This window comes from Schistocerca americana, chromosome X, assembly GCF_021461395.2.
Source record: "Schistocerca americana isolate TAMUIC-IGC-003095 chromosome X, iqSchAmer2.1, whole genome shotgun sequence".
NCBI classification, from domain to species: Eukaryota; Metazoa; Arthropoda; class Insecta; order Orthoptera; family Acrididae; genus Schistocerca; species Schistocerca americana.
This window is the reverse complement of record NC_060130.1, coordinates 981,386,054-981,405,047: the sequence shown is the minus strand read 5'-3', so window position 1 is coordinate 981,405,047 and position 18,994 is coordinate 981,386,054. Positions and strand designations below refer to the sequence as shown.

Sequence of the window (18,994 nt, the reverse complement as noted above, 5' to 3'; positions counted from 1 at the left end):
CTGCACCTCCAGTTTATGTAGCCACATCACTAGTTTCTCTTGGCTCCATCATTCAGGATGTGGACCAGTCACCATCTGTGTGTAGCACATCAGACTACTACATACCCACAACTGCATAGTGCCATAGAGTTGGACCCTACTCTGGACAAATCTGTAGCACTAGCCACAGATTTATTGCAGAATGGTCTGATTATACATTCACAGAAGGGACCAGTGGTATAGATTCAATTTGCAAGACAACTTTGTGCTACATCATTCAGGGACCACAGCAGGTGCTTCTCAATGTTGCAAATGTGTATGATGATTCTTCGCCAGTGTTTACAATCCTATCACTGGGTCATTAGTGCAGAGCCACATCCCTACACTCACTACTTCAGTAGATGTCCACCAAATGGACAAGGTAATCATGTTCCCGAGGAAACTGACACACAAAATATCAATTACGATCAGTACTGATCAGACAAACTTAATAGGGGACCTGTCCTCCCAGCCAGATCATTCTGCTGGCGTTACAATAAATAAATTAATGGATTGCTTCTTCATGATTCTACTCTCTCAGGCTCCACCTCTCACTGCCACTGAAAGAACAGTATTAACTGGGCAAGGATGACAAAAAAAACAGCAAGATTTCAGCCATTCCCAGATGTGTGTGACTCCGTGTTCCAATGGGAATGTCTTGGATATGCATTACAGTTCATGTTGCTGACAGCACACAATTAACTAAATGGTCTCTACTCAACTCTCCTGTACAGGGCAGTTTGCATGTCCAGTACGTAAAAGTTACAGAACAATAAACACGAATCAAGCACTGGTCAATAAACACAGGCTTCCCATTGGACCTGCAGAAGAATTCATGTCTTGAAACTTCCTGGCAGATTAAAACTGTGTGCCCGACCGAGACTCTAACTCGGGACCTTTGCCTTTCGCGGGCAAGTGCTCTCTGTGAAGTTTGGAAGGTAGGAGACGAGGTACTGGCGGAATTAGAGCTGTGAGGACGGGGCGTGAGTCGTGCTTGGGTAGCTCTGTCGGTAGACCACTTGCCCGCGAAAGGCAAAGGTCCCAAGTTTGAGTCTCGGTCTGGCACACAGTTTTAATCTGCCAGGAAGTTTCATATCAGCGCACACTCCGCTGTAGAGTGAAAATTTCATTCTAGAGACGTCATGTCTTAACCTTCACCAGTAAATAGAAATATGTTTCCCACCAGGTTTACAGAAAAGAAAGCTCCACCACATGAAACAGGGGTGCCAACATCATCCCAGGTGGTGCTACCTTTGACACAATACTACTCTATACTGGTCGTGTGTACACCTGGGAGATGGACAAATAACATTCCACCCAATGCGTACTTAAGATGCTGCCCTGCAGCTAGCCAGCAGTTCCATTCACAGAGCCAGTTGCAGATCATCACTGCTTTAGCTAGTCTACAAGTAGCCAAGTAGTCACCAGTTTGAAGCCATTGAAAGCCATCACAAACATCACATTATCTTTTATGTTGAAGTTACTATTTCCAGTAATTTGTCACCTGAAGTGAAATTAAAAAAAATCAGTGGACCTCTCTGCCTATTTGTATGCAGTACGTAACATTTATGTTCAGGGTGAACTGCCAGTCCCTACACCAATCGTCAGCCTATTGCAGCTTTTTCTGCAGTTTGTTGCAGTTTTCTGGCATCGCTACCTTCTTATAGGCACAGCATCATACCATAGAATAGCCTCATGGATCCTCCAATGGTATCCATTTCTTCATTAATAAAAATTGTGAACAGTAATGGCTGTACCATTTTCTCTGGTGTTAATCCTGACGTTACCTTTAAATATGTTTATTTTGTTTCGTTAAGAACAGTGTGTCGAGCTCTGTGTGTAATAAAGTGCTAATCTAGTTGCTTATCTCATTTGATACTCAATAACTTTTATTTTGTTCACCAAACAGCACTACAGAACTGCAGGGGTTGGAGAAAAATATGGATATCCTGTGAGAAATGCATGCCTAGACATAACTGCAGATGCTAGCCAAGCCTGCAAGCTGCACTGCTGTATTTGATCATGAACGGCATTTGTGCATTTGTCTGCCATGGTCATAACAATGTTCTGTGTAGCAGTGAGTGCATTATGTCAGAGTTAAGTGAACGTGAACATGGGCAAATTGTTGGTGCTTCTATGGTGGATGCTTCTGTAACCAAGGTAGCCGAAGTGTTTGGTGTTTCAAGAAGCACCACATCGGAGATTTATATACAGAGAAAGTTGAAAGACCTCATCTGCTAATTATGATTATCTGGCATTGCCACTATACTGGAGGCAAGCTCAAAATCTAAACACAGCTGTTCTAATACAGAAATTTATTGACCTAGACTGCATAAAAATACACAATGATTACTAGTTCCAGTGAAATTGAATCAGCATCTTTAGATCATTTGCACAGAAAAATTTTTTTACAGGGCCAATCCATTTCATCAACTGTACACCTTAGTTGGACACAACTTAGAGAGATGGCAAATAGTACTATCTCCTGTCATACAATAAGAGAGAAGCTCTCTGAACAGTGCATAAAAGACATAAATAACATACATAAGACATGTATAAAATCCCTTCATATCGTGTGAAAGGATTTATACACATCTTACATATTTTATTTGTGACTATTGTGCACTGTTCGGGCAGCTATTCTACTACAGAATATCATCTCTGTAAGTTTGTCAAATTAATGTGGACAGTTGATGAAATGGATTGGCTGTGTAAAAATTTTTCTATAAAAATGATCTGAAGATGGCGATTCAGTTTCACTGAAACTAGTGATCACTGTATATTTCTATGTGATCTGACAGAATAAACTTCTGTAATAAAAACAACTGTGTTCATCACCTGCCAAGTTACAACACAGCTGAAAATGTGTGTTGAATGAGTGCAACAGATGGTCATGGAAGAGGGTTCTGACAAAAATTTCCATAACAGAACGAGTGCTGCAAAAGTTGCTGCAGGACTGATGTCGCAGTCATGAACCTTATCCGCACCGAGACATGAAGGGAGCTCCACAAGCAGATAACTGCAGAGCAAGCTGGAATTCAAAAACCACTTATCAGTGATGCAAATCCCAGTAAGCATGGTGCCAAAGCCACAAAATGTGGACCACAGAGCAATAGAAGAATGTAATTCGATTGGGTGAGTCTGGTTTCACATTGTTTCCAACCTCTGGCCAAGTTTACATCCCAAGAGTGAAATATGGTGGGGATTCGATGATGGTATGGGCACCCATATTCTGCTATTACACGAGACCCATGGTTACTCTACAAGTTCGTTTTACCACCAAGGGTTATGTGACTGTTTCAGCTCATCAAGTCAGTATCATGGTACAAGGTTTGTTTCCCAATAGTGATGGTACATTTCAAGACAACATGGCAGTGGTTCACACAATTCACATCATTCAGAATTGGTTTTGTGAGCACGAGGATGAATTTTCACATCTCTCCCAGCCACCAGTGTCATCAGATTTCAATATTACTGAGCCTTTGTTGTCTACTTTGGAGAGAACAATGCATGATCACTAAGCACCTCCATCATCGTTACCTGAACTTGTCATCATTTTACAGGAAGAATTGTATAACATTTCCTTGAAAACCATACAGGACTTGTATTTATCCATTCTGATACAACTGAAAGCTGTTTTGAATGCCAGCAAGTTTTCTACACCATATCAGACATGCTAAAGAGTTGTGTTTTTGGTGTTTCCATATTTCTATACACGCCCTGTGTATCAAACACCTTCCAGAAGCCAAGGAATGCAGCATCAACTTTGTTGTCACTGTTTATGGCACTCTGGCTCTCATGAACAAGTAGAGAAAATTGAGTTTTGAAAGATCCCTGTCTGTGGAGTCCATGTTGATTTTTATAGAGGAATTTTCATTGTCCAACAAATGTCATAATGTTTAAGAATAACACACATTCCATAATTCTACAACAGATTGACATCTGTGGTACAGACCTATAACTATGTGCATCTGCCCAATGACCTCCCTTGAAAATGGGAATGATATGCACTTTTTCCCATCAATAGGAACCCTCCATCACTCCAACAACCTAAAATAAATTACTGCTAGGTGGAGAGCAAGTTCTTTTGAATTATCTCTGTAGAACCTCATTGGTGTTTCAGCCAGTGAAGTTGCCTACACACTATTTAGTAGTTTCTGTTCCACTATCGCTTATCTCAATATCTACCATTTTAGCACTCGTGCATTGACTGAAAGTAGGAGCTGTGTTACGATTTTATCTGGCGAAACACTTTTGGAAGACCATATTCAGTTTTCCAGATTTTTCTCTCTTTCATCTTCTGTTTTTGGTGCTAGTATGATCACTGAGTGACCAAATTTATGATTTTGATCCATTTGTTGACTATGTCAGACCTAAACTTCTTAGATCATTTGTCAAACTTTTACTTTCGGATTTATTGAAAACTTATCACATTGTTCTGCTTTGCACTTTGTTCAGCTTTTGTTCATCAACTAGGCTTTGATTTCATTTAAATAAAATGCTGATGCTCACGCTGCTTTGTTCCTAACGTAGCTCTCAGTCTCAAAGCGTCAATGCCCAAACCCAACTGACTGGATTTAAGTCTGTTGACTTTGTAAGCCATTCCAATACCAATACTTCTTTCTAGATGGGCCTTCGGTTAATTTCTTTCACGAGTGCTAGCTGCTGTTAACTTGCACAAATTAGATGATAGGAATCTTTTCTGCTAGATAGAGAGATGAAATGGCTGGTGGCATACTTTCTTCTAAAATATGAATGTATTACTCCAAGTCCATCCTGGATGAAAATTCAGCCAATTATCCCACTCAAACTGTCACATTATGCAGCAGTGACTACGTATTCTAGCGAGTAGCATATGTTATGCACTTTTCATAAAAACAGTCCACCATTCTCGTAAGAAAATGTAGGAGATCCCAGAGGTACTGGAGACAGAAAAAGTATGCATGCTTTCCAATGACAAAATGCAATGACTTCTTTCTTGCAGACCTGGAGTCACAAACCAGTTCCCAGGAGTTCAAGAAATTTTACTTCTTAGTTGTGCATAACAACATGATGCATTTTACCATGAATAAATCCTTGACCCAGTATCAAATCTGGCTAAATATCCCATAGAAACATATTGTCTTTAGATAACATCAGTCCAACACCAAAGAAAAAAGGTTTGAAAATTAAGTAGCAGCACATGCATGGTTTTCGTGACATTATGCATGAAGTGTACAATACGGTTTGATGAAGTAGACCATTATGTTGAACTCTGAACATGTTCTAGGATACTAAAAGAGAAAGATATGACTGATACAGGCTGGTAGCATTCCATGATGGTCTGCAGCCCTTTTTGTAGTTGGGTGTGACTTTTTCTCTGTTCCACTCGCTATGAACAGTTCTCTGCTAAGGAGATGCACAGTAAGTTACAACTGATGGCGTGCCAGGACTTCCAGCCATTTACAACTCCAAGGATATGGACTTAATAAAATACATAAAGCAGTAACTGTACACAACAAGTACTCACCCTGACACAGGCAGCCGGCAAATAGTGCGCGAAATGTTGGTAGTTTTATCACATCATCACACGGTAAAAAAAAAAGAACTCAGGTTGTGAAAGCCCACACACTCAATGTAACAACAGAACTATCTGAGATGCAAAATCTCAATTCTGTATACAATTTATCACAAATTTCATGAAGCCCTGGACCTTGTTATGGTCAGTGGATGAGAAATGTGATGCATTGTTAGTATATGGAGATATCAAACGATCGGAAGGATGAACATCTGCTTCAACGATAGTCTGGGTACAAGCACCACGTAGCCACGTAGTAAGGCCTAGTGGCAAAGCACTTGCCCAGAAACCCAAAGGTTGCAGTACCAAATCCGGGTCAGACCCTAGAATATTTCAGTCAGCATTTAGCCTAATCTTTGCCTCACACTGACGTCAAGGTTTTCCAGGAATGAAAAGTTGTTCGGATTCTAGGTTAAACTGTAGGTTCCCTCTCTCCTCGGTAAGATTGCTGGGGTAGGAATAAGCACAGGCAAGTCACCAAAGTGGCACTCATTCTAAGACTTCCACTAGACCATCGAACAACACCCAGAATTCTTATTAGACCACCATCATAATGACTGATAGATCTAGAGCAGCACAAGCATTGTGGGTGTTGTGACACCATGACACCAGCAGAGTGGTCATGGCCATAGTCTTGGTAGGTAAGACTGACTCACATATATATCTCTCTCTCTCTCTCTCTCTCTCTCTCTCTCTCTCTCTCTCTCTCTGTCTGTCTGTCTGTCTGTGTATCTTTTCGTAAAAAAAAAAAAAATACCACCTTAAAAATGTCCAGAATGTAACTAGAAGTACAACTTAATTTGCGATGTGATTGTAAAATGACCTGTTCCACATCATTACGATCTACAGTGCAAAATGGTCCATGGAACATTTATCTAAGTAATGGTAGCAGTGATGGTGGAGGAGGAACAGTAGTAGAAGTCTTAAGTTGAAGTAGGTGGTGGTGATGGTGGTGATGATGAGGATGATGATTATGATGATGATGATGATGATGATGATGATGAGGAGGAGGAGGAGGAGGAGGACTAGCAAATACAGCTTAGTTATGAATAACATACATGCATTCATATACACATATATGGTAACAACCTTTTTAGAAAGGATGATTTCAAGCCAGCCTTTGAAAGAACATCAGCCATCATTCTTTCTGTCTCTTCAGATTGTGCATTTCCTTCTAGTGCCTGACCCTGATCTGCAATTAAGTCTTTGTATTTAGGATTTGCAAACAGCCATCTCTGAAACAGTATAAAGGAAGCATGAGGATCAACTGTGGACACACATGCGCACACACACTTAAGCAATTAAAGCAGGTGAATTTTCAATTATAATTGTGGAACACATTCATTCCTTTTATGACAGATATTATTAACTAGACTGCATTATGTACACAAAGTTATCAGCTACAGACTGAAGGAAATCATATACCACTGCATACACAGATTAGAGGAACCTTGCTTCATAGTATATCATTCGAGCTCACCTAACTTTTGTACTTCACTGTGGTTGCTGGAGAAATCTATTGCTCCAAAAACTCTTTCTCCAGATTCCTGCACTGAAAATGCTGTAAGGTGACATAAACAAGAAACAAGACACTAATGTCTGGATATTTACTTATCAGCGAATATGTCACATTTTGTACCAGTTTTTGGTTCATTTCAAACCTCACCTTAGCCAACATTGGTTAAGCTTCCTCTGGAGTTTTCTATTATTATGACATAAATCTAGCACACCAGCAAACTCTGAAAATAAATGAGCATAAGGTGATATTTATTTTAGCTTGTGCACAATGTATGACATCAGCTTCACAATGAGTTGCCAGTCTTGAAAAGTCTTCGAGATCTTTTCGCTCAACTCTCAGGTAACGAAGCTGTTACTAAAGCAGGGAGATGATACTTTGCGTAATAGCAAATGATGAAGTGGTATCTACCCAGTTCTACTTGTTTTTTAACCATTTAGCAACTCTTGTGTTGCATCACAGAAAATTCAGTTATGAGCTCAGAAACACTATTATGTGACTTGCGCTCACATTTACTAATAACCACAGTTCTCTTGACTGTAAGAGAAGCAGTTGGTGTGCTAAGGTCTACTTAGCACTGCAACTAGACCATGTGCTAACACCTCTTCACAATTCTATGCATTGTACAAATCTTTTGGGCACTGAGGCACGAACAGTATAAAATGAATGATTTCCACACTGAAACAATATGAAAAGTGAATGGAAAATACACAAAAACCAGACTGCTGGATGGACTAAATTCAAGTTTTGTGCAAATAATCAATTTAAAAAAAAGTGACAAACAAAGTTAAAACTGGATCAGAGTTTTGCAACAGAAATTTCCTGTGTTTATAATACAATTACCGTATATGTAACTAGTTAAGATACAAATTATTTGGAAGTCAGATAATTATACTTTGGTCCTCAGCCTACTACACATATGTTATCACAAACATTAGATTTATTTAGGTGATCTAATAGCAACTTAAATCAAGCAAACCTCCTTATACTATGCTTGTATTTCTAACAAGTGATGTAATTTGTCCCAACCACATGTAATTCATTGAAATTCATTCTTTTCATAATAAAAATCTATAGTCCAATTGATCACAAGTACCTTGCTTTTCCACTGGTCTTATCTTTCTGCAAAATATATATATATATATATATATATATATATATATATATATATATATATATATTTCCTCAATATGTCAAGTAGATAGGATGTTTATCAAAGTTAGAAAACAGATGATGGAATGATCAAAGACAAACACACCCTAAATTATGGAGGCATTGGGCTGTGGATAGGTACATAAATAAGTAACTACACATTGTTGGGTCAGCTATCAGTTCCGTGTTCTGTTCTGCAGCCCATGCATGCAGGCAAAAAAAAAAAAAAAAAACACACACACACACACACACACACACACACACACACACACACACACACACACACCTGACCTTAATCATTCTATTATCTGCAATTTACCATAAGTTTTTCTTGTAATCCTGCCAGATGTATTGATGGGTGATGGCATGCTATCGACATGTCTCACTTCATCTACATCCAGCAGTCACTGCAAGTAATAAACAACACAGTATCTCCAGCTAGCAAGAGGTCACATGGGCATGTCAGACGGCCTATTTATGACCCCCACGCTGCGTGCCCAGTCTCACTTCTATTTGCTAGAGAATGTGTTGTTCTGCAGAACGAAGTATTGATGATGACTCTACATTAAATTGGTCATTCTTTGTACTGTTTCATGTTGTGATGGGTCTGCTTGGTAACTGAGTACAGTGACATCTACCTACAGCTGATAACTTCTACTTTGGCAGACTGTCATACCATTCGGGTAAGTGATTAATTTCCATCGAGTGGTTTCTACCACCATAACTGAAGTTGGCGTACTGACAATTGTTTCATTTGTACCCCGGACAATCAACACGATCAGTAATACTTCTGAACAATGTGTCATTTATTCTGTGTTTCAGTGTAATCACCAAGTGTTACTTTTGTGATAAACTGGGGACTACAAATGATTTCTATCGCAGTAAAGCTTCTAAATGAATCTTTGTATCAGTGGCAGCATAACCAATCCAAAATAGAGCATCACACAGGATGAGTGCACACTATTCAGCTCAAGAATATGAGCTAACAATCAACATCCTTCGAATGAGAGAGAGGTTTGAAGTTGAGAAAAAGACATAAAACAGGTGTGATACGAATGTAATGTATAGACTATTGAAAACAAATTATTTTAGGTATTGGTGCTATACAATATTATTCAAGGCAGTTTGGTGGAACACTGGTCTTCTTCAACCCTGAATCTGCCAGTCTCTGAATTCCATTTGAAACAGCTTATGATACAACGCAGTACGAACATTTTGCACGTTACTGAATTCTCGGAGTTAAAGGTCATGTGTTGTTCTGTTAGCCTAATCATTTGTTTATTGTGAAGTACCAAATTTGTGACAAGTGCATTTCAGCCACATGTATACTTCTTGTTGTTCCAATTTTCATGGAAATTAGTGAAAAATCCACATATGATTATACTTTTTTCATACATTCTTCTACAAGTCTCATCTACACTCTTTTTATACTGCAAGGTCATTTATGAAGTCCTCAATTTGTATATAATTCTGTTATTGTAATAGTCATTCCTATTCACAGTAATAACATTTATTATAACACATTTTATTGACTTTCTTAACACTGGCCAACAAATGTTGATACAGACGATTTTACATTTCAACTTTTACCATCACATTTAATATTTTACCATCTTATTGCTAGAAATTTTCTTAGTACTGTCAAATTGTGTGGTGCACTTGGAACTGGTAAGAAACGCTATACACTCTCTATGTTATACAACTCTGAAGTTTTTTGCATACACTTTAAAAGTTTGAGGAATACAAAATATTCAATTATTATTTTCTCTTAGCTTAATTATTATAGTAAGTATCCGTTTGAACAATGCATGGGGATAAGGAAATTTACTGTCTACAAATTTCTTAACACTGCAAACACTATCAACAACTAACAATTTATGAAGATGCTTCTAGAAAGTCTCATTTGGTAATTCTCTCATTGATGGTGGTAGCTTGTTATATAGCTTCCTTCCTGTGTGTTTAAAAGTACTTTGGATCTTGTACTGCTTTGTAAATTCTACATCGAGCTTATATTTATTTCAAGCTTCATTGGAATGGATAGCTATTTTGCTAGGTAAAGAATTTATTTGTGGAAAAAAGACATGTTTTAATATAAAGGGAAGGTACGGTCAAGATGCTGAGGTCTCTAAACTGCTTTCGACATGATGATCAGCTTTTAGATCCTGTGACTGCCCTTATAGCTTTCTTCTGCCACAGGAACACTGTTTAAGCACTGTGTGAGTTGTCCCATAGTTTTATTGCATACTGCAGATGAGACAAAGAGGGCACAGTAAGGAGGTAGTAGTTGTTGTTTACTAACCAATGTTTTCAATTTGCTTAACAGAAAAAGGCTACTTTAGATAATTTAGTATGTAACTGTTCAGTGTAGCTGTTCCAAGTCAATTTGGGATCCAGGTGGATTCTGAGAAGTGTAACCAAGTCACACTCTTGTACTTTTTCATTTAACTTGTGCAGGAAGAAGTACAGAGTTTCTGACTTGCTATTGTTTAGGACAAGATTGTTTTGTTAAGCCATATGGCTGACTTTTCAAGCATTACTTTTGTTTTTTTCCTCACCTCCACCAAGTTGTTATCCATGGTAATTGCATTATGAATTTGTGATGCAAGAAAGTACCCAGGCCTGCTGTACACCTCTAACAACTGGTACGGCATTTGATTTATGGTTATTTACCACAACTTCCTGCATTCTGTTAGTCAAGTATGATCTAATTAGTGCCTATTTGTTATCCTTGATACTATAGCACTCTAGCTTATTTATGAGTATTTTCTGGGAAATAGTGTCAAATGTTTTGCTCAGGTCTAGTAGTAAGACAAAACTGACGTAATTTTTCTAAAAATCATCAAGAATATCAGTAACAAGAGCTTCTATGGCATTTTTACTGTAGACAAACCTGCCCTAAAACAAAAGAGCAAAGTGAAAAGTAGATTTTGATCCTCAAAATAGCTCCAATGTTGTAATTTAATACAACATTCTATAACCTTAGATATTATAGGTATGAGTGATATTGGACAGTAACTTTCAGGTCTGTTTTTATCCCCTTTCTTATAAATTGGGATAATAATAGTAGCCTTCAGGCCCCAGGTATATTTTACCTGTCTTACAGAACAGAAAGGTAAGAGGTGCAACTATAATGTCAACTGTCTGTTTTAGGATGGTATTTGAGATGCCACACATATCTTCACTGTAAGAGCTTTGTATGTTTGTGGCCACTTTGTATACATTGTGGGAGGTAACCTGTTTCCATTTACAAGGTAAGTTATTTGAATCAGGGATGCTTATGGAAGTCCTTGCAGAAGTTCCAGCATCCAGTGTGGAGGTAGTTGGAGCTTCACGCTTAGTGTCACTTACAAAGAATTCATTTAGTATTTTTGTAAATATTGGAGTTACTTGTCTTTGCTACTGTGTTTATTACCTTGAAGGCATCTTTACATTTGTTGCTTTAATTTTCAACAAAATCATCACTGGCTCTCTGCTTTGCTGTCTGTATTTTGGTCCTATATCTCTTCATCGCTTCTTTGTGCCTCTGTTTTAATTCTAGGTTACCAGTTTTAGCCGTTTTATGTAGGGCAACAACAGTGTTTCTCTGGTTATGCAGTTCAGGTGTAAACCAGGTGTTCTTATGTAAGTATCTTATGAAAACTTGTAAACAGAGCATTAATGTTAAGCAAAAACATACAATTTCTAGTAATGTTTCATTGCAGTTCCGTATTATCTGTAGCAATGGTTTTACTATCACTTATGAAGCAGTATATTTTCACATATAACTATTTTAAAAACTCTGCTGTGTAATTGAAACTCATTCCTTACCTCCAGAATGTAACAGGCATGATTAGGGTAGTTCTCATTTGTCAAACTGATTGCAAGAGCTTTCAAAGCATTTAAGTTATAGGGATCCAGCTTTAATGTTTGCATCAGGCAAATAATGGCTGCAGGGTCCTGTGAAACAGTAAAGAATTTGCAAATGAAAACTATTAACTACTAAATTGTGTATTTTTGCACTTACTGTTAGTGCACCAATGAAATTACTAGCCCTTTCAATGCCAATAAAGGGATAAATCACTTAGACTCTTAAATGCACCACACAGACACTAGAGTGAAGTCCTGGTCCAGCCTTCTTGGTTCAGGTTTTCCACATTTTGCTAAAAATCATTCTCTGCGAATCAGAAAGGTTCATTTAACAAAATACCAGACTACCACAGATACTAGCACACATTATTTACAGTAACTCATATAATCCCAGAAAAAATATTGTGGAAACAGAAAAAAAGAAATGGCTATTTGTTAATGTTTTCCAACACCCCCAAAGAGACTTGAGAAAATTATACGACTGTTTAAAATTTGATACATAGGAAGATACACAACTGAGTATCTTTAGGCACCCCTGGAGTTATTGTTAATCATTTCACTGTGCACTCTACAATCAAGACACAGCACATGAAACAGAAGAAAATTCTGGAGGCCCAATCATTTAATACACCTGCACGTGCATATTCCCAAGGTGTAATTATTTTACAACCACACACTATTTGCTCTCTCTGTCACTCAAAGATCATCACAACAAATGTGCATGGCTTCTCTCTGAATACTTTATGATCTTAGAGCATGAAACAACACTGTGAGACAAGAGTCTAATGAACATTGTAATAAAAATGAAATTCAGCCTCCCCCCCTCTCCCCTTACAATAAAGACCAATGATTTTCGCACATGCACCTTAATTTTCTGCATATCTTGTTGCTTTTGCACATCACATACAATGGACTGGATCTGTTAATTTTGGTAAAATCAAAATGAAATCTGTCCAGATGTTGAAGTATTCTTTGGATACCTTGCAATTATGATTTTCATTTCACTTTATACAGTGCATCTTCACAAAGTCTCTCAAGCAATCATCTAACGTGCGATTTTATGAGGGGAATTTCAGTTACAATGACTTCGTTAAACAAATTGATGTCCAAGATTGACATATCCACTGTATGATAAAAAAAGCTCCTTATGACTTATCATCATATCAATAACTATGAAGACACTGTGTTCTGTTCTTGAGTCTAAAGCTTCACTCTGTTGGTATTTGTTCAGTGCCTTCCAAAGAACAAATTTTGGATTAAGACTATCATTAATCAAGCACAGAGTTGAGGGAGAAAGATAGTCCATACAATATCATATTTTACGGGAAAAAGAGGAATAAGTAACAAGTTAAAACAACTGCAAGTCTCACCTGTTCATTGAGTGCCTGTGAATTTCCTAAAAGCAACCATGCTTCTGCATTCTTCTCATCCTGTTGACAAGCAGCTTCAAAATAAAGAATTGCTCCAATGAGGTCCCCTGCTGCTAATCTCTCCTTTCCTTTAACAAGTGGATCCTCACATCCAGATACTGGGTTGTCCTCATCAAATTTGTATAACTGCACAAAATAAGAAATTGTTAGTCTATAAAGCTTAGTGACACGTTCCTTATTAAAATCTATAGGAAATGGCATGATCAGATTTCAGCAGTTCACTGAGAATGAGATCTTAAGATCTAGACTGTTTTATTTGCTCTGTATAATCAGGAACTGTCCTGACTCCCACATGAAATGGCAAGGGAAGTAAAAAAAAATAAAAGTAGAGAAATTAATATCAAAATTCAGATTGCAATCCCTTCAATCAGCATTTCACTACTGGTACCACACACAGTTATTATTCTCAGTCTGTTTACCTACTGTCAACTACATGCCACAGCATAACAACTAAGTCAATACGAGGTCTCTCATTTTACATTATCTGCTCTGATGGGTATTCTCTCTCTGTCTCCCCACCTCCCCCCCCCAACCCCCCTCCAACACCCCCCCTCCAACACGCCCCCTCCAAGCCCCCCCCCCCCCCCCCCACCTCCTCTCTCAATGTGAAGAGTGTGTGCATAGATCTGTGTGTAACAGGTAACGGAGGAATAAAATTAGTTTGTTTCACCTGAATACTAGGGGAGTAAAAAGCAATGTATATGAACTTCTTTTATTAGACTAACTTCATTTTAGTGTAGTGTTAACATAGGAGGAGGAGTTGTGACATATGTAAAAGTTGGAGATAAAGTCAAAAATATTGGAGCCAGCAGTTTTTGTGTAGATCACACTCTTGAAGCATGTGCTGTCAGTTGTTACTGCAGAATACTTATCTTGTAATTTTAACAGTCTATAGATCCCCTGTAGGAAACTTTCAGCTATTTATGATAAACCTAGATGTATTACTGAGTTCCCTGCCACACAAGAAAAAGCAGTTTGTAGTTTATGGAGATACCCATGTAGATGGGTTAAAAGATTCTGATAGGAAAAATGAACCCCAATAATTATTTGACACTTTAAATCTGATTTCAGTAGTGAATTTTCCAACTCTGGTGCAGCAAGATAACAAGACCCTGACTGATGCCATTTTTATTGAGAGTGCTCAGGTTGAAACAATTAATGTGTATTCAGCTGTTAATGGGCTACCTGATTAACGTAACAGAAATAAACACTGTAATATCTTACAGCACTGAGGCATGTTCATAACAAGCAGTGAGGCTTATTAATGTTACTAGGATACAATGTTTTTAAGAATAAGTTCAAACAGGTGGCTGGGATGAATTATATATTGAAAGAAATGCTAATGTGAAACTCTAGATTCCATATTTGTGTCAATTTTTGAAAGTGGCTTTCCTAAAAAGTTTTCCAGAAAGTGGATTAAAAAGCAAATTGCCATGGATAACCAAAGAGAAAATATCATTTAAGAGGAAAAGGTAAATCTGTGGTATATAAATGCCAGAACATATAAAGATCAAACATTGCTTTCACCCTACAAAAAAGACTTAAGTTTAAGGAAAACCATTGAAACACACTGAAATATGTACATCATGACAGAAATTAAAAAGTGGATAGTAAGATTAAAACTATACGGGATATTGTTAAACAGGAGACAGGACAACCAGTCAGTGCACGAGACACTATCACTATTAGGCTAAATGACAATACAGTGACTGACAATTCACATGTTGTGAGTATTTTTAACACTTGCTTTCCAAATGCAGCAGCAAGAATAGGATTACACCAATCAGTTGTGAGAGCAAGAGAATATATTACAAATGCCATTCCACACAACTTTAAGCAACTCGAAATAACAGCAACGTCCATCACTGAATGTAATAGAATTAGAAAAGGCCTCAAAACCAAAAGCCCTTATGATGTTGATAGAACTTCAAACAGAATTCTGAAGAACTGTTCTAATTTACTCAGCAATATCCTTCGTGATAAAATTAATGCATCACTTGCACAGAGGATTTTTTCTTTATAGATTAAAATATACAATTGTAAAATCTCTTTTCATATTTAAGTGAAAACAATTTACATAGTACATCAAGTTTGGATTCAAGAAAGGTTGTTCGGCTGAGAATGCTATCTGAACATCCACGCACCAAACATTACAACTCAAAAAATAAAACATTACCTGATGGTATTTTTTGTGATATTTTCATGGCATTTGATTGTATAGATCATGTTACTCTCAGAGAAACTCAAGTTTTATGGAACTGATCGCTTTACACAAAAGTAGTCTAAATCTTGCTTAAGAACCAGAATGAAATAGTGGTGCTAAATAATTCAAACAATACTGGAAGAGTAGAAAATTTTAGTGATTGGGGAGAAATCACACAGGGAGTCCCACTGGGTTCAGTTTTAGGTCCCTCCAATTCTTTGTACATGTGAATAACCTTTCACTTAGCAAATCATCAAGCAGAATTGGTACTAGAGTAAAATTTCCCTCTGGAACAAGGTGTGCATCGATTTGAAACTTACTGGCAGATTAAAACTGTGTGCTGGACCAGGACTCAGAGCTGACATCTATGTCTTTCATGGGCACAGGCTCTACTGAGTTATCCAAGCATATCTCACGACCCACCGCCCCAGCTTTACTTACACCAATACCTAATCTCCTACCTTCCAAATTACACAGTAGCTCTCCTGCATACCTACTGGGACTAGCACTCCTGGAAGGAAGCATACTGCAGAGATATGGCTTAGCCACAGCCTGGGGGATTGTTCCCAGAATTAATTTTCACTCTGCAGCAGAGTGTATGCTAATTTAAAATGTATCTCATATTATACAGGAGAATAGGAGAAGAGGTACTGTTGGAAAACAAGCTGAGTGAGCAGGTTGCCTGTCATGCTTGGCTGGCTTATTCAATACAGCACTTGCCCTTGAAAGGCAAAGGTCCCAGGTTCAGTTCCAATTCCAGCACATTTTTATTCTGCCAGGAAGTTTCAAGTCAGGGGACACACTGCTGCAGAGTGAAAATTCATTCTGGAAACATTCCCTTAGGTTGTGGCTAGTCCATTTCTCTGCAATATCCTTTTCTCCAGGAGAGCTAGTCTTGCACATTATAAAGAGTAACTTCTACAAAGTTTAGGTAAAGCTCTGAGGGCAGGTCATCAATCATGCTTGGATATCTCAGTCAGTAGAGCACTTGCCCACAAAAGGCAAAAGTCCCATGTTCAAGTTCCAGTCTGGCACACAGTTTTAATCCACCAGGTAGTTTCAGAATTGGTACATTTTGCACACAATACTAAAGTAATAATAAATCACATTAAAGAAAAAGCAGTTATCAAGATGTTTTTCAAAGAATTACTAAATGGTTCTCAGAGAACGAGCTCTCCCTAAATCATGACCGAGCGAGGTGGCGCAGTGGTTAGACACTGGACTCGCGTTCGGGAGGACGACGGTTCAATCCCGCGTCCGGCCATCCTGATTTAGGTTTTCCGCGATTTCCCTAAATCACTCCAGGCAAATGCCGGGATGGTTCCTCTGAAAGGGCACAGCCGACTTCCTTCCCCATCCTTCCCTAATTTGATGAGACCGATGACCACGCTGTCTGGTCTCCTTCCCCAAACAACCAACCAACCAACCCTAAATCATGAGAAAATAAGACTATACTCAGCTGCAATTTATATAAAAATGCTGAGAGATAACACGGCCATCTGGATGCACTTTTAGTAACTTTACTTATGTCTTGACCACACTTTTATTTTTCATCAACCTTACACATTTCGACTTTTTGCCATTTCCAAAGGCACTGCTATGTCAGTCATATAAAAAACATTGTATACATTGTATCTTGTCAACATTCTCAAGCATGAGACAAGTTCAAGACATAAGTAAAGCTCTTAAAAGACTATACTCAGTTGTGTGCAACAGAAAGTCATTACCAGTTGATCTAAGAAGTGAACAGGGTACAGTGCTCCAAATTTTTGGGTTTACTTATTGATGGAAACTTGAACTGGAAGATGTATATTACTGAGCTGCTCAAACAATTAAGTTTAGCTACTTTTGCCCTTTGTACGATTCCTGGTTTTGGAAACAGATGTATCGAGCTCCAGACATAGACTGTCTGGAGACGGGGGTGGGGGGTGGGGGTGGGTGGGGGGGCGGGGGGGGGGGGAGGGGGGGGGGAAGGGGGGGGGGCAATTCCCAGATGGCGAGGAGCAAGCAAAATGGAACTTCATGGGTTGAGAGGGTATGTGATGTTACTGCAGTGCTTACAAAACTGACTCAAATTAAAAAGAACTTGACAGTATGAGTCCACATATCAATATCACATTCCACCTCTCTCTGGCCTGGATGCATGCACTGACTTGGTTGGAAAGTGTGTCCTATGGCCATTGATCCCCCCTCCAGAGGCAACCTGTCCCACAACTGCTGCAACTGGTCTTTGAAACACTGGATACTGGCACTCGGGCAGTTCTGATGTTGAGCTGATCCCACACATGTCCTATCAGGGAGGTCCCATATATGTCCTATTGGGCATAGATGTGGTAAACTCACTGGTGACAGGAGTACCTAAACATCACACACAGACAGTTCATAGACACAGATGCTGTGTGTGGACAAGCATTGCCCTGTTGAAAAATGGCACCGCAATACTGTCGCACGACGTAACACGTGAGGATACAAGATGTCCGTGACATACCACTGTGCCATCCAACTTCCCTCAACCAATATCAGCCATGACCTGCTGTCAAACCCGATGACTCTTAACACCTGACACTAGGAGTAACACTGCTGGGTCTATACAAAACACTCTTCCCAGGTTGACACCTTTTTCAGTCACCAGTCTTCTGACTGGTTTGATGCAGCCTGCCATGAATTCCTCTCCTGTGCCAACCTCTTCATCTCAGAGCAGTGCTTGCAACTTACATCCTCAATTATTTGCTGTATGTATTCCAATCTCTGCCTTCCTCTATAGTTTTTATTCTCTACAGCTCCCTCTAGAACCACAGAGGTTATTCCATGTCTGAACATATGTCCTACCAACCTGTCCATTCTTCTTGTCAGTGTTTTCCATGTACTCCTTTCATCACTAATACTCCAGAGAACCACCTCATTCCTTATCTTATCAATCCACCTAATTTTCAAAATTCTTCTGTAGCATCAAATCTAAAAGAATTCAATTCCCTTCTTTTCTGGTTTTTCCCACAGTCCGTGTTTCACCACCATACAATCCTGTGCTCCAGATGTACATTTTTAGAAATTTCTTCCTCAAATTGCAGCCTATGTTGGATACTAGCAGACTTCTCTTGGCCCAGAATGCCCTTTTTGGCAGTACTAGTCTGGTTTTTATGTCCTCCTTGTTCAATCAATCACATGTTATTTTGCTGCCTAAGTAGCAGAATTCCTTGATTTCATCTACTTCGTGATCACCAATCCTGATATTAAGTTTCTCACTGTTGTCATTTCTGCTACTTCTCATTATT

The 18,994-nt window shown here is 38.6% G+C and overlaps 1 protein-coding gene across 1 annotated transcript in view; it reads right to left on the bottom strand.

Annotated features, from left to right (window-relative positions):
* The window catches only part of LOC124555282 (peroxisomal targeting signal 1 receptor), a 238,538-nt gene that overhangs the window by 97,107 nt on the left and 122,437 nt on the right, over window positions 1-18,994 (bottom strand). Inside the window, exons 9-11 of the mRNA XM_047129157.1 lie at window positions 13,460-13,645; window positions 12,051-12,179; window positions 6,665-6,810 (exon numbers count right to left, since the gene is read on the bottom strand). Of these exons, the coding sequence (XP_046985113.1) occupies window positions 6,665-6,810; window positions 12,051-12,179; window positions 13,460-13,645 (461 nt within the window). The remainder of the gene's footprint in view (window positions 1-6,664; window positions 6,811-12,050; window positions 12,180-13,459; window positions 13,646-18,994) is intronic.